A 12607-nucleotide genomic window follows, 5' to 3' on the forward strand; every position below is an offset into this window, starting at 1 on the left:
CTCGGTAATTTTTTATTAATTCAGTACTTTATCTGAGATCAGCTATGTGTCCTCTCACTAAGTTAACCCATGCATTTTAAGTAAGATAACCTAATCGTCCTTTTACTGAGATAACCTAGTATACGTTTTCAAAGTGATATAATCCAGTGGCAGATCTAGAGGGGGTTACGGGAGTTGCAACCCCCCCTCCCCCCCATTGGATTCGCTAAAAGAGAGAGAGAGAGAGAGAGAGAGAGAGGAGAGAGAGAGAGAGAGAGAGAGAGAGAGAGAGATGACTATAGAGTTATTAAAATCCTAGGCGATGGAAATTGTTTATACAATTGTGCGTCAACATTTCTATCAGGTGATGATAATTCAAATTATCTTTTATATAGTTTGTATCTGTAATATTTCATTTTATTTAAAAAAAACAAACGAATTACTGGGAGTAAATCGGAATGCATTTTAAAACAGTATTCCTTTTAAAATCAAGAGTGACAGATCTACGTCTGATAATTATACAATAACATTAATCCAAATATGAATTTAGAAATACAAATTGATAACATTCCAGTTAAGTTGTCGTTTAACTATGTTAACGTACGTTATAACAACTCTCATTTCAGTGGCGGGTTTAAGGGGGCGCAGCCGGCGCGCCCCCTCCCCCCTAAAATTTTCAAATTTAAGGTAAATCGTGGTATCTTGTTTAGACAAATGTACTAAACGATAAAAGAAGCAATAATTTCTTCCACTGCCGGAGAAATGAATGACAAAATCTTTTTGCTTTCTTGAATTACTTCATTGGGAAAACTTGATTTTTTCCAAAAACCCTTAAAATTTGCGTCATTTTACTAATTTCACCTTATTAAGAATGATAGAAAATAGTGAAAATGACTTAAATAGGAGACATATTTTAAACCCTATAAAATCTGTAAAATCCAGGAGCTTCCGGGGGCTTCACCCCCTGGGCCCCCACCAGAGCTTCGCCCATGACCCACTGGGGGCCTCAAGGCGGCCCCTACCCCCCCCCCCCCCCCTCTGCCTCATAAAGTGGCGCCCCCGTAACAGCAATTCCTGGATCCACCCCTGCATGTCCTCTTCAACCCCCCCCCCTTTGAAAAATTTCTAGATCCGCGCCTGTAATCCATGCGTCCTTTTATTGAGATAAACTTTACGCCCGTTGTTTGAGATAATCTTTGAGACTTTTAACTGATATAACCTACTGGTATTTGCCCTTTAACTTAATTAACCTATGAATCCTTCAACTCAGTTAAACTATGCGTCCTTTAATAGGGTTAAGTTATGCATCCTTTAACTGAATTGAGCTAAGTTTCCTTTAACTGACGCAAGCTAAGCATCCTTTAATCAACTGACGTAAGCTAAGCGTCATGTAATTGACGTAAGCTGTGTCGTTTAAGTGAGAAAACCTCTTATATCCTTTTCAGAATTCTTCTTTTCAACATTGGAGAAGAAACCGGCGAGAAGGAACTAAACTATCTAAAGGAGAGTCTGGGTAAGAGTGGCGTCAGAAAACGAGAACTGGATCACGTGACTGACGTTTGGGATGGTCTTGATCTTCTGGAGGAGAGGATTCGAGAGACTGACCATTTGTCCTTCCTTCGAAACACTCTTGGTCAAGTCGAGGAGATAAAGGTGTTGTTGGATGATTTTATACAAAAAGGTATGATAACATTTAAGTTTTACTTTCTTTCTTTTTCTGAAACTAAAGCTTATTTATCTTGGTGAAAACTCTGGGTCTGTACTCGAATCTCTTAGGAATTTACCTGATCAAGATATAAGGCTCACGGTGGATGTGACCGGTCGACAGGGGGTGCTTACTTCTCCTAGGCACCTGATTCCACATCTGGTATGTCCAGGGGTCCGTGCTTTTAGGAGTTATGAGATTAATCACTGTTCGTTATCTTCGTCTTACATTCTAAAGGTCGCTCACGATTTGTTGGTGAAATAGATGTTGAAGCGTAAGAATCACTTTTTACAATTCATGAATTTGCATTTAAGCTTTATAGTTTATAAAAATCCATAGTGTTAATTTTTGTTGTGTTGTGCCTTGTTTTTGACATTGTGTGACAAACTTACACCAATACTATACTGCATGCAATAAAATGTCGTCTTCTGACTCTCTTTTGAAGACGAGGTTTCTGAGGGTGCCACTGGTTGTCAGTCGGACAAAGGACTAAGACCATGTTTAGCTATATCGGCCCTGTGGTGTGTTAAAAAATAAAGCAGAATTAATTGAAATAAAATTGTTATCATTTGATAATATAATCTTTATACCATCGCGACGTGCCAAGATTTCCCCGCCAAAACGTCAGCTTGTGGAATTCTATACAAGACAAAACCGGTATCGGTCTGGTTTTCTGCAGAAATCTCCACTTTTTTCAAATTTAGTCATATAATTCATATAAAACACGATCTTCGATCCAGAAACTGACTGTAGTCTATCAAAATCGATCAATACAAATAAATTTTGCACGAACGATTTTTTGGATCGAAAGGTGTGCTGTTGATGAATATCAACTTTGAATTAAATCGAGAGCAATCCGGAATTATTTATTTTTGTGAGAGTTGTGGGTATTTTATTAATTATGTTGCTTTGAAAAATTAAAACAACATACTTACGTGGAGTCTACATCATTTCCATGCAGAATACACCCCTATGTGGTGTTTTTATCAAAAGCTATAGAATTTTGATGCGTAAACAAACGAATCTGCTGTCCGACAAATCGGACCTTCAATGCTATAGAAAGTTTTTATTTAGACAACACCAACAGAATTACTAAGATCAAAATGAAAAGAATTTATAGAACATGCATTGATATAACTAAAACTATTGCCGATATATCGAAAGTATAACGTTAACTAGGGCAAGTAAACATATAAAAGATTTTTAAGGTTGTGACGTCATAGATGTCGTGGCTTAGTGGTAGAGAGCCCGTCCTTCAATCGGGAGATCCGGGTTCAATTCCTACCCGTGTCAATATTTTTTTTTTAAATCATACTGTTAACTACATTTTTCTTGGCGTTATTGAAAAATTAATTTCTTTCAAGACACTGAGGATGAAATTATACCTGAATACAAATAAAAATAACAATCACAGAACACCGAGAAAATATGCAAGGATTACAGATTACATTTTTAAAATTCATTGAAAAAAACCAAACCAAAATACTTTATTTTCGGACTTGATTTTATTTCAAAGAATGAACCAGCAAAAGATAATGGAAAGGAAAGTTTTTCCAATGCATCTAATGTACAGAAGAAAAGTCAGAAAAAATGTGAATCCATTAGCTATTCGTCATTTCCTGCAGAGTAAGAACTTTCTTGTTGAAACCACCACATGCTATATTGTGTAGCAAGTGTAGACATGTGTGTCAGTAAATTCACATCCAACAAAATTGTCACAATCAATCTCGGCCACTTCCTGAGACAAAGTCTCTACAGAGAATTTCAATACCTCTCGACAGAACCAGGCCTGGGGTAATGGTAATTAAATGACAACCAGTTTCAATGTAATGGGGGTGTAATGGACCATTTTTGCATTACAAGTAATGGTAATGTAATGCATATTGTACTGTACATTATTTTTCATTACATTTACACTACTTCAAATATTTGATGATATTTCGAAGATTTAGAATAATTCATTTTATTAGTGATTGCAAGATTTTCAGCATTTCTTCATAGAGATCATAATTCCAACTGCAAGGTGTCCAAGATGATGAATTCAGACCTGACCAGTGTTTTTGACAATTTGATAACTTTTGACTCTACACTTTTCATCATTCAAAAAGTACATTATGACATTCATAATTCAACCTGCAGATTTTCATTTGAATCATCAAATATGAATTCTTCCAAATAATAACCCTCCCCCCCCAAAAAAAACCACTTTAAAAACCTCCACAGGTATATTTCAAATGACATAGAAGTGTCATGGGTTAATAAGGGTTAAACTTTAGAGTCGACATGTTTCTTCCAAGCAATATAGTCTTGTTTGGATCCAGTTTTTCCAGTTCTGATATAACTGCCTGATACTGTACAATGTAGGTGTCAATCTGGTCCCCCTATTGTGGGAATCTGTTTCCACATAACTGCTGTATAATCTGGTACCTTGCTATTGGCAGGCACAACAAGGAAGCTATTCCTTCAGTGATGTCCAACACTTATCCGCATGTGTCACTGATGCCACTATCATTGATGAATCTGATGGCAGTGATGATAGCATTATTGAGGAGTAGGAATATGGATTCTTGTCAGTCTGATTCATGTCACCCTTGCCATCAATTTTTGCTGTACATATTATATCATCCTGAAATTCAAATTACTCCAGTATTATATCATTATCAAAACTATATCATAAATGAAAGGTGAAGATAACAAACAGTGATCAATCTCATAACTCCTACAAGCAATACAAAATAGATAGTTGGGCAAACACGAACCCCTTTATTATAATATTCATATAAAAGTTGTACTTTCATGCCCTCATGTATTTTCATTGATACAGAATTCAGAAAAATTACATTTATGTATTCGGTGGGAGATTGACATGTCTCCAACTAAACAATAGAGGACAGTTTAGTTACATGTACATTTCTGCATAAATAATTAAAAAAAACAAACATTTCATTTGAATTTGATTCCCCATCTAATAATTTTTGTTGTAGCTAATGTTGATATATTACATGTATCTTACTTCACAATTATCAGCAAATTCACAAAATATTTTTATCTTTCATGCTCTTTCTTGTAGATGTATGGAAAAATTTAATATTCAATAATATAAAGGAGATAAACTAACAAAAAAATATATGCTTAAATCATGGTAGTACCCATGAAATTCAACATTCTCTGAGTGATTCTATATCTAATCCCAATGCAGGCATGTAAGTTGTAAGTGTAATTGTTGAAATTAAGTTTGACATGTTTACAATTTATCTTGAAATAAGGCATATTTAAATTATAAAACCAAACTGTTCTTATGATTTTCCTGGCTTAATGGTGCTTTTAAGTATTTAAAAATTATTGAATGTAAAAATCATTCCGACTTTTCTAATCCATGTTTCTGCGTAAGGCCAAAAAATATATATATGTTAATTGGTTTCCACTTTCCCGACCTACCCTAATTAAAAATTTCTGTTGACCCTAACACAATTTTTTTCTATTCTCACTGATTTTGCAAATGTCATCACTACAACAAGTATATTTATTGACTTATGAAGTTATTTATTATGCACTAATACCAGACAGATTCCAAACTACAGAAACAGTTTTTGTTTACAGTAAATTGAAGAAATGTATCGATTCATCATATAACTTTTATTTGATTACTAAATAATCACTAAGTTAAGTTTAAACATAGTAGAATACTAGAATACCAAAATCATTCGAAAATTATTCAACCTATAACCCCCCACAGGCCTACATGTTACCCCAGAGACATATACCATTATGGAAATATACATCTATATACAATTATATGTCTATTGAACCTATACAAATACTTTTTAGACCATACAATGATACATGGAAAGTTCAAAGTGTGAAGTGAGTCAAACATCATGTAAGAAAATTCAAATAGACCCGAGAAGGTCATGCACTTGGAATTGAAAATGGCATGATCGTGAAACAGCTGATTTTTCTGATCAGCTGATATACATACAATTTTAAATCTTAACAATATATAATTATAATAGATAAACAATAAATATATGTTGACAACAGTTAACAGATTTGTTGTGGGATTTCCAACAGCCCAATGCGTGAATATTATGTGTTTGTCAACACACCACAGGCGCACCATACTATTCGTTCCATACGACTTGTTTATTATTTTTAAGAGCAATTGGTACACCTATTTGGTTATACAGTTTAACGAGTAGAGGTGAAGTATATTCATATTTCATATTTCTAAAACTTACGTTGAAATGCGATGAGTACATCCTCTGCAACTTCCACGAACAGCACAAACATGCTAACGGCGCGGCGTGTGAAAATGGCCGAATGAAGGCAGGATTGAAAAATATGGTGTGCCATTCGGGCTATAAGTAAAATAACCTTATTGCGTATTTTGAAAGAAAATTTCTTTTTCAAGATCTTATTATATATTAAACGGCTCATTGCATAATTATGTTTTACAATACGTTACCACTTCTAATAATATATAGCGACGTTGTATGACGCAATCTTACAAAGTAGAGCAAATTATAGGATTTATACTAGTAATGTAAACCTAAAAATAGTGTTCTTTCACGAACTCTACATATAAAAACCAGTACATTATAGGAAAAGAACATGTTAGAGAATATTTCTAACAAAAAATTATTCACTTTGGACGTTAGGCCGAATTTTGATAAACATGGTCTTAGTCCTTTCCAGTTCAAGAAGAAGGCGATATGGAAATTACAAATGGAGAAGAGGCAAAAGCATACTCGAACATGCAAACAGGAATGTCTATGGACGGTTTTCCAAGTGGCTTCTCTAGCTCAAGGTGGTCCGGACTTGGGGTATACGATAAAGGGATACATCCAGGTCAGTTATGATGTTGAAACTGTAAAATTTCAATTTCAAAATAAACTTACGGATTCATGATACAAAGCAACTTTTCTCATAAATCTTTAACAAATTGTTACGCGAGTAGTCTTTGCCAAACAAATCACTCCAACCTGTAGGATGCATGTATATATATGACAAGAAAAGACACCTGATCCCACCTCTGATGTGTCCAGGGGTCTGGTGTTTTCCCTACTCTTGATTTTGTGTTCTTTTCAGGTCACCGTTAATTATCATCACTTTCATTTTGAGCAAAATTCACAAAAATGCAATTTTAACGTTTGTTTGAAACTCGTACCATAAGCTTGAATAAAATCTTTCATTTTTGTAGGTCGCTGTGTCATCATCAACAACGAGCGCTTCGATGATGAGAGCCGACTTCCAACACGCACAGGAACGAATATAGATCGAGGTATATACCCAAACTGTTTCAGTTTATAGTATACAAATGCATCAATTTACCATCTATGGTAATTGTGCGCTCTCATCAGACAATGTATATCACATGACTTTACTGGCCAATCATAAGTTGAGGAGTTTATATTGCAGATCGTTTACATGACATGTTCACCATGTTTGGGTTTAACATCTCTATGTACAACAACCAAAGCCGCGATGAAGTGATGAACGTTTTGGAATGCGTTCAGAAAGAAGACCACCAGGATAATGGTGCTTTGGTCGTTTGCTTTTTGAGTCATGGAAGCCTCAATACTATTTCTGGAAGTTGTGGTCAAGATATTGGCATAAGCAACATGACGTCATTGTTCCGGGCCGACAACTGTCCATCGATGTCGGGAAAACCAAAATTCTTTATTCTCCAGGCGTGTCAAGGAAGGGAAACCCAAAATGGTAGGTAACATAAATTACACAAGATTCATCATAAATTTTGAAAAGAAACCTTCATTTTAGGGTGTGAACAGTTATGAATCATGTGCAGTACTGATATGTAATATTTGAATAATTCATAGTATGGCATCGGGGTCAGACGACCATTCGAGCGGAATTTGACGATCCTCGAACTCCAAGCCTACCGGAAGAGGAAGTAACCCATGAGAGCCCTTCCTGGGGTCAGCTTGATATCGCTGCCTCGGAAGCGGACTTCCTGGTAGCCCAATCTACCATGCCTGGGTACATTTCCTTAAGGGACGAGAAAGAGGGGTCATTCTTTATTCAGTCGCTGGTCAGGCATCTTAAAGAGCACTCACGAAGGTAAATTTGTTGTTGACAGGTTTTGGCTGTTGTTATTGTTGATGTTTGATTTTGTTTTAGCTCACCTAAGCTGAAAGCACAAGTGAGCTTTTCTGATCGCCAGTTGTCCGTCATATGTCAGTCCCTTTGTCCATAAACTTTTTACATTTTCATCTTCTTCTCCAGAACCACTGGGCCAACGTCAATAAAGCTCGGTACACAATATCCTTGGATGCAGGGATTCACGTGTGTTCAAATGAAGGGACACACCCTCTTCAAAGGGGAGATAATCACAAAAATGCAAAAGTTGAGTGGTAATTTAAAAATCTTCGCAAGAACCACTGTGCTAGAAAAATTGAAATTTACTTAAATGTTTCCTGGCATAGTCAGCTTTGTTAAAATCATGGTCCTCGGGGGTAGGGTGGGGCCAAAATAGGGGATCAAAGTTTTACATGTGAATATATTGGGAAAATCTTTAAAAATCTTCTTCTCAAGATCCACTGGTTCAGAAGATACAGTGCACATTCAGGTTTGTTAAAATGATGGCCCCTGGGGGTAGTGTAGGGCCACATGAGCGATCCATCAAAGTTTTACATGCGAATATACAGGGAACGTTTTTAAAAATCTTCTCATAAACCACTGGGCCATAAGAATGGTGATTTACCCGAAAATTTTCTGATATATAGAGTAGATCATGGTCCACGGGGGTAGGGTGAGACCACAATAGTGAATCAAAGTTTTACATTCAGATATTATTGGGGACAGTTTTATTGACCTTCGTCGTAAGAACAGCTGGGTCAGAAAAGTGGTTTGCATGAAAACTTCCTGACATAGAGTAGATTAAAATTGGTTCAAATCATAGTCCTTGGGGTCGGGTATGGTGGGACCAAAATAAGATATCAAAGTTTTATATGCTGATATATATAAGAAATGTTTAAAAATATATCTTGGGCTATTTAAGTTAGGGCTTTCATATTTTGTATATACATTCCTTACAGTAAGGCCTTTCATGTGATGCATTGGTGTGTGATCTTGACCTGGAAGTTTGACCCACTTTTAATAAAATTGTGGCATATTCAAAGTGTCTTGAACTACTTAAGGTAGATCTTTCATGATATCTTTATGAATTTCTTATGGCAAGACCTTCTGATTCATATTATGACCTTTGACCCTCAACTCGGAGTTTGACCTACTTTTAAGAAAGTATATCCTGAATTATTTTAGGTAAGGCTTTCAAATTTTGTGTATAGATTCTTTATGACAAGATCTTCTGGCACAATGATGTTTGGTGTTTTGACCTTGGTGTTTGACATACTGTTAAAAAACCCTGACCTATTCAATATATCTTGAACTATTTAAGGTAGGGCTTTCATATTTTGAATGTAGATTATTTATTGAAAGACCTTGTTATACTTTTATGTTTGACCTTGTGACCTTTTCCTTGAAGGTTAACCTACTTTTAATAAAACTCTGACGTATTCAATATCTTCTGAACTATTTGATATAGAGTTTTCGTGTTTTGTGTTTAAATTCATTATGGCAAGGTCTTTCATATTATACCATGATATACTACCTTGATCTCATTCAGAACAGCAAGATCACGTTAGTCTTATTGGTGTTGAGGCATATATATGTGCTATGTGAAATTCATTTTCAGTTATGTCCTGATCCTTTGGGGAAAGGTTGGGGCCATACTATGGGTCAATTTTTTTTCATAGGAATGAAGATTGATAAAAAATCTTTTAAAAATCACAATAGCTGAACAGCGGCAGGGTCAAGGTGTTTCAGGTGAGCGAGGTGGCCCATGTGCTCATAATTGATTAGAGTATTTTTTATGTGTCGGTTCGGAATCATTCAATGAATTCTCTCTATAGGGAGGATGTTGTCTCTATTCTGGTTGAAGTTAACCGTGACGTCAGTCGAAGAGTAGGTAAAACCAGGGAAGGTCAGCTAGCCGTGCAGATTCCGGAACCCAAAGTTCGTTTGACCAAGAAGTTCTACCTTTACCCAATAGAAACCGAAGTCTAGGAGGAACTCCATCTGGGAAGGTCTACTCCATGTGGGGAGGGCGCCCATTCTTGGGTTGTAACCCGCCGTTGACCTTTCTGTACTTCACTGGTCAACGATCGTCCCAAGCCGATATTTTGCAATACATCTACTGTACGTACAGGTGTATATTCTTTTTAGTTTGAGATTAAAATATATGAAAAGGCTGAAATATTGAATAAAATGGTGAAATGATATCTGGTGTTACATATGAATGCAATATAATGGTATTTTGTCTTTGAAACAAGAGGTAGATGGGCCATGAAGGTAATCTGAATACCACATGAAAAGTAACCTTGACATGTGCGAAATGACCTTGTTTCTGAGTCTTGGCACATTGGTTGATCAGAAGAAATATTTGAGTATGAGTTCTCTAATAACTCTTGAGAGATTGTGAACGGAACAATCAATATTAGAGACATTAATCCTTTTACCAATTTATTTTTTATTGAGAACCAAGTAGAATCACTGGTGGATCCAGGATTTGTTAAAAGGGGGCAATAGGCTAGAGTCCCCAGTGGGTCTAGGACAAAGCCATGGTAGGGACCCAGGGGCAAAAGAAGTTTTTATCTATTTTTAATTAATTATTCTGTATAACAAAAATGTGTGATTTTCTTATGTTAACATATATACTTCTGTTTTTGGATGTCTGGCACCTTTAAAAATGTGGCAACATGCACATTTCCGTTGGTCATGAGTTAAATTTAACTATATTGAGTGGAAATGAATACATTTCCCCACTTTCAACCATTCATATTGATAAGTCACATGAGGATTGATCTACCATAAAGCAATACAAGCTGTAACTGACGGTAAATAAATTAAAAAATTAAAGAACAAATAGTCAACATATTTGTGATTGAATATATATAACTTAATAGAATCAGAGTGAATCTGAAGCAATAAACCCGTCAAATTAGCAGAAAATATAGATTCATGAATCATTGTCATCCTGTCAGTAATTCCTGCTCGTAACCTCCGATGTGCATTGACCTTGGAGGTCACCAGTTCGGAAAAAGCAAAAGAGAGGCACTGAGCACGTGTTAGATTTGTAAACAGTTTAACATGCCAATTTTATAGAAAATTCACAATCAAAATTTCATTCGAGTGGCACATTTGCGTAATTATTACCTGTTTACACTTACATAGTATTTCTAGTCATTCATGAAACACCGTAATATTTTAAAACAAACGACATGTGTAGTTACTCGCGTCAGTTTCCGTCTTTGTATAAGGCCTCGGTCTCAGCAACCCGATTATGTTCGGCAATCATCGTTCCCATGTCCGTGTATACGACACAATGGCGGTTTATACGAAACGCTCATTGTAGGTGTGCTCTCAAACAATATTCGCAAATTGTTTATTTTGCAGAATTTTTCTTCAGATCTTTGGGATTATATTAGTTATACGGATGTATATTTAATTGCTGTTATAAAATTTAGAAATTCATTTCAAAATTAAGGATTATCTCCCTCATGCATAGCTCTTATCCTTGGACGAATTTGGCTCCACTTTTTGGCACGCTGTTTTTGGCTATATTTAGCTCTAAAACGTCATAGTTATTTCGGATTTCAAACATTTCGGTTGAGCATCACTGAAGAGACATTATTTGTCGAAATGCGCATCTGGTGCATCAAAATTGGTACCGTATAAGTTTTATATTATACCGGTAGGTGTTATTTGGTGAATAATTGGATAGTTGACAAAATACCGTCAGTTACAGCTTGTATTGCTTTAAGGTCATCAGGTTGTACATTTTCCAAGTCTTCCCCCAAAACATCAAGTCATTTGCTAAGCGACTTACGTCAGAATCGCCCAGTTTAACCATTTTATCAGGGAACAGTGGTAATACTGAATAGCCGGAGTCATCATTTTTCTGGATTCTACAATTCATTTCTTTGATATGAATAATGAAAAAAGAGGATAACAATATTGGCCTTAAAATGATTAGAAGGATCAGTGCTATCACCAAGATTGCCTCTTTGTCTCTTACACAATCTTGGGACGTGAATGTAGACAAATTGTCTTGGGCATCCCATGATCCATTGTCCTGTAGGTTTTCGTCCAGACCAGGATTGAGAATATATCGCAAACACAATGTAATGCCAACATACATGCTCTTGAATGAATCGGAGCAAGTATGTCTCTCAACCCACGTCATTTTGCACAGGCATATCCGGTTCTCTTTGGTCACCTCTGTATCTTTTGACAGCAAATGCTCAAAGTACTGATGTCGCTTCAGTGAAGAATCAAAGAACCTAAATGAAGAATTCATTCCGTCAATCATATTTATGACAATAGATCTAGAAAGCTTGCAAAATTGTGCAACACTAAGGTTTAAAACGTGGGTTTTGCCGTGTGTATACACAGTCAACCTATTCAGTTCTTTGATTCTTCCTTGACAAACCTGTTTTTCAGAAGCCATTGAAGCAGCACCGTCATAAGCTTGACCTCTAATATTGTCTTGCAAAATTTTGGTAGTTGTCACTGCTCCTCTGGTTCGTTTTAAATGTACAAAGTAATGATAAAAACTCTTATCGAATGATTGACTCTGATGCTGTTTTATTAAGAAACCTCAAGCACAATGTCAAGACTGCCTTATTTGCAAATCTGCCCGCAGTCACCAGCTGGTTATCATGACTTGCCAAAAGATTCAGAATAGCAAAAAAGTTACCTTTATTGGATGCAGTGTTTGTTGAATCGTCTCTGTGTCTATGCAGAAGAATGCTTTGTTTCCCACAGAGGACAATCGTTTCCGTTATCATTGACAACAGCCTCATGTTTCTGTCGTACATTTCCTGGTTTTGTTGACTGATTATG

The 12607-nt window shown here is 36.1% G+C and overlaps 2 protein-coding genes and 1 long non-coding RNA gene across 4 annotated transcripts in view; 1 reads left to right on the forward strand and 2 right to left on the reverse strand.

Moving 5' to 3' along the window:
* LOC125675963 (caspase-3-like) overlaps nucleotides 1-9984 on the forward strand; it is a 16159-nt gene extending 6175 nt beyond the window's left edge. Inside the window, exons 2-8 of one of the 2 annotated variants that reach the window (XM_048913823.2) lie at nucleotides 1425-1660; nucleotides 2130-2170; nucleotides 6373-6532; nucleotides 6885-6965; nucleotides 7103-7402; nucleotides 7522-7762; nucleotides 7928-9984. In XM_048913823.2, the coding sequence (XP_048769780.1) occupies nucleotides 1425-1660; nucleotides 2130-2170; nucleotides 6373-6532; nucleotides 6885-6965; nucleotides 7103-7402; nucleotides 7522-7762; nucleotides 7928-8111 (1243 nt within the window). In that variant the 3' untranslated portion in view covers nucleotides 8112-9984. The remainder of the gene's footprint in view (nucleotides 1-1424; nucleotides 1661-2129; nucleotides 2171-6372; nucleotides 6533-6884; nucleotides 6966-7102; nucleotides 7403-7521; nucleotides 7763-7927) is intronic. The other variant, XM_048913824.2, reaches the window with a different exon arrangement.
* On the reverse strand, nucleotides 3171-6078 carry LOC125662528 (uncharacterized). The gene is made up of 2 exons (XR_007365415.2): nucleotides 5923-6078; nucleotides 3171-4310 (listed from the first exon to the last, which is right to left on the reverse strand). It is a non-coding gene; the product is annotated as an uncharacterized LOC125662528 (long non-coding RNA).
* A 1046-nt stretch (nucleotides 9985-11030) lies between the features above and the next one.
* Nucleotides 11031-12322, reverse strand: LOC125674474 (uncharacterized). The gene is made up of 2 exons (XM_048911620.2): nucleotides 12195-12322; nucleotides 11031-12045 (listed from the first exon to the last, which is right to left on the reverse strand). The coding sequence occupies exons 1-2, from the start codon at nucleotides 12227-12229 to the stop codon at nucleotides 11505-11507; spliced, it is 576 nt and encodes a 191-aa protein (XP_048767577.1). The 5' UTR covers nucleotides 12230-12322; the 3' UTR covers nucleotides 11031-11504.
* Nucleotides 12323-12607: the final 285 nt, after the last annotated feature.

The sequence above is a fragment of the Ostrea edulis genome, chromosome 3 (assembly GCF_947568905.1).
Source record: "Ostrea edulis chromosome 3, xbOstEdul1.1, whole genome shotgun sequence".
Taxonomy (NCBI): domain Eukaryota; kingdom Metazoa; phylum Mollusca; class Bivalvia; order Ostreida; family Ostreidae; genus Ostrea; species Ostrea edulis.